The sequence below is a fragment of the Wolffia australiana genome, chromosome 16, assembly GCF_029677425.1.
Source record: "Wolffia australiana isolate 7733 chromosome 16, ASM2967742v1".
In the NCBI taxonomy this organism is placed as follows: Eukaryota; Viridiplantae; Streptophyta; class Magnoliopsida; order Alismatales; family Araceae; genus Wolffia; species Wolffia australiana.
The window spans coordinates 11,937,501-11,938,705 of NC_135850.1; the positions used below are offsets into that span (position 1 = coordinate 11,937,501).

General features: G+C 49.3%; 1 protein-coding gene across 1 annotated transcript in view; it reads right to left on the reverse strand.

The window, feature by feature from the left end:
- The window catches only part of LOC144713517 (CRS2-associated factor 1, mitochondrial-like), a 7,411-nt gene extending 6,536 nt beyond the window's left edge, over nucleotides 1-875 (reverse strand). Inside the window, exon 1 of the mRNA XM_078588111.1 lies at nucleotides 638-875. Coding sequence (XP_078444237.1) covers nucleotides 638-875 — 238 coding nt within the window. The remainder of the gene's footprint in view (nucleotides 1-637) is intronic.
- Between the last annotated feature and the right edge of the window lie 330 nt (nucleotides 876-1,205).

Genomic DNA, 1,205 nt, shown 5'->3' on the forward strand with positions numbered 1-1,205 from the left:
ATATCGTTGAGGTCAACATCATTGCCCCTCATCTTCATTCAAAGATCCAGAACCCTTTTTAATAATACATCATGATGTTTTTTATCACATGTTCCCTCAAACATTAATTCCTTGAGGTTATATGTGATGGATATTATATGGCCATCAAGCCAATTACATTACCATATTTATTTTAATTCATCGAATAAAATATTTGCGTTCATTATTGTTATGTGTGATGTTTATAATGAAGTCCATGAATACGTGCAATGACTTAGTGAATTATGATGAGATCATGACACAACGATCGCTAATCTTTAAACATGTATTCTAAATATTCCTATTTGATGGATAGTCGAGACGGACATCAAATTATCCAGATAGAATAGCACTAGTTGATCCGACTGATACGGTAAGTATAGCTGATCCTGTAACTATTAGTGTGGCGACACTAAGGACAAATAGTTGGTGTTCTTTATAGAAATAGTTCATTGAATTTATCGGTATGAATCCCTGAGTGGTACTATACCTAAACTTCAATCAGGTTGATGCAAGACCACGTTCGAGACGAAGTCCTGCCGTCACCGAGGGTTCGGGCTCGGTGCCGGGAAGAATCGGTACACGACGAATTCTGGGATTCGTCCGCACGGGAACCTACGGAGACGGGCTACGATGAGATACGCCGGGATGGGGGTGTAGTACTCGCAGCTGCTGACGAGCAAGAGAGCCGATGTCTGGGGTCGACGGGGTCGCCCGGGGACGAAAGGGGGGGGGACCTTCCGACCCTCGTCCGGGGGGGACAAGGCTGCTAGGTTGCCGAACGGAAATTTCCCGCCGGAGGTTGCCCGCACGCGACGGGCGAACCGACTCGTACAGGAACCAGGTGGGACACTCATATAAGTGTACGTTTTCACTCGCCTGTCTCGCTCACCTACGTCTAACCCAAACGCGGTGGAGGCAAAAGATAGTGCACTGCAAGAAATAAAAGACGAGATGAGAGCGGATGACGTACCAGGTAGACGTCAGGCGAAGTCACGCGTATTCTCAGGCGGGTCGGCAGGAGTTGCCGTTGGGGAGTGGCGACCGAAGGCGTAACCGAGTCAGCCGGTGTCACAGCGGCGACACGCTCTGAGGTCCAACGTGGGCGAGGAGGACCGTGGCGCGGCACGGTGAGAGGCGTGGCACGGAGAGCGTAAATCAAATCCACAGGTGCAAGGCGAGCACCG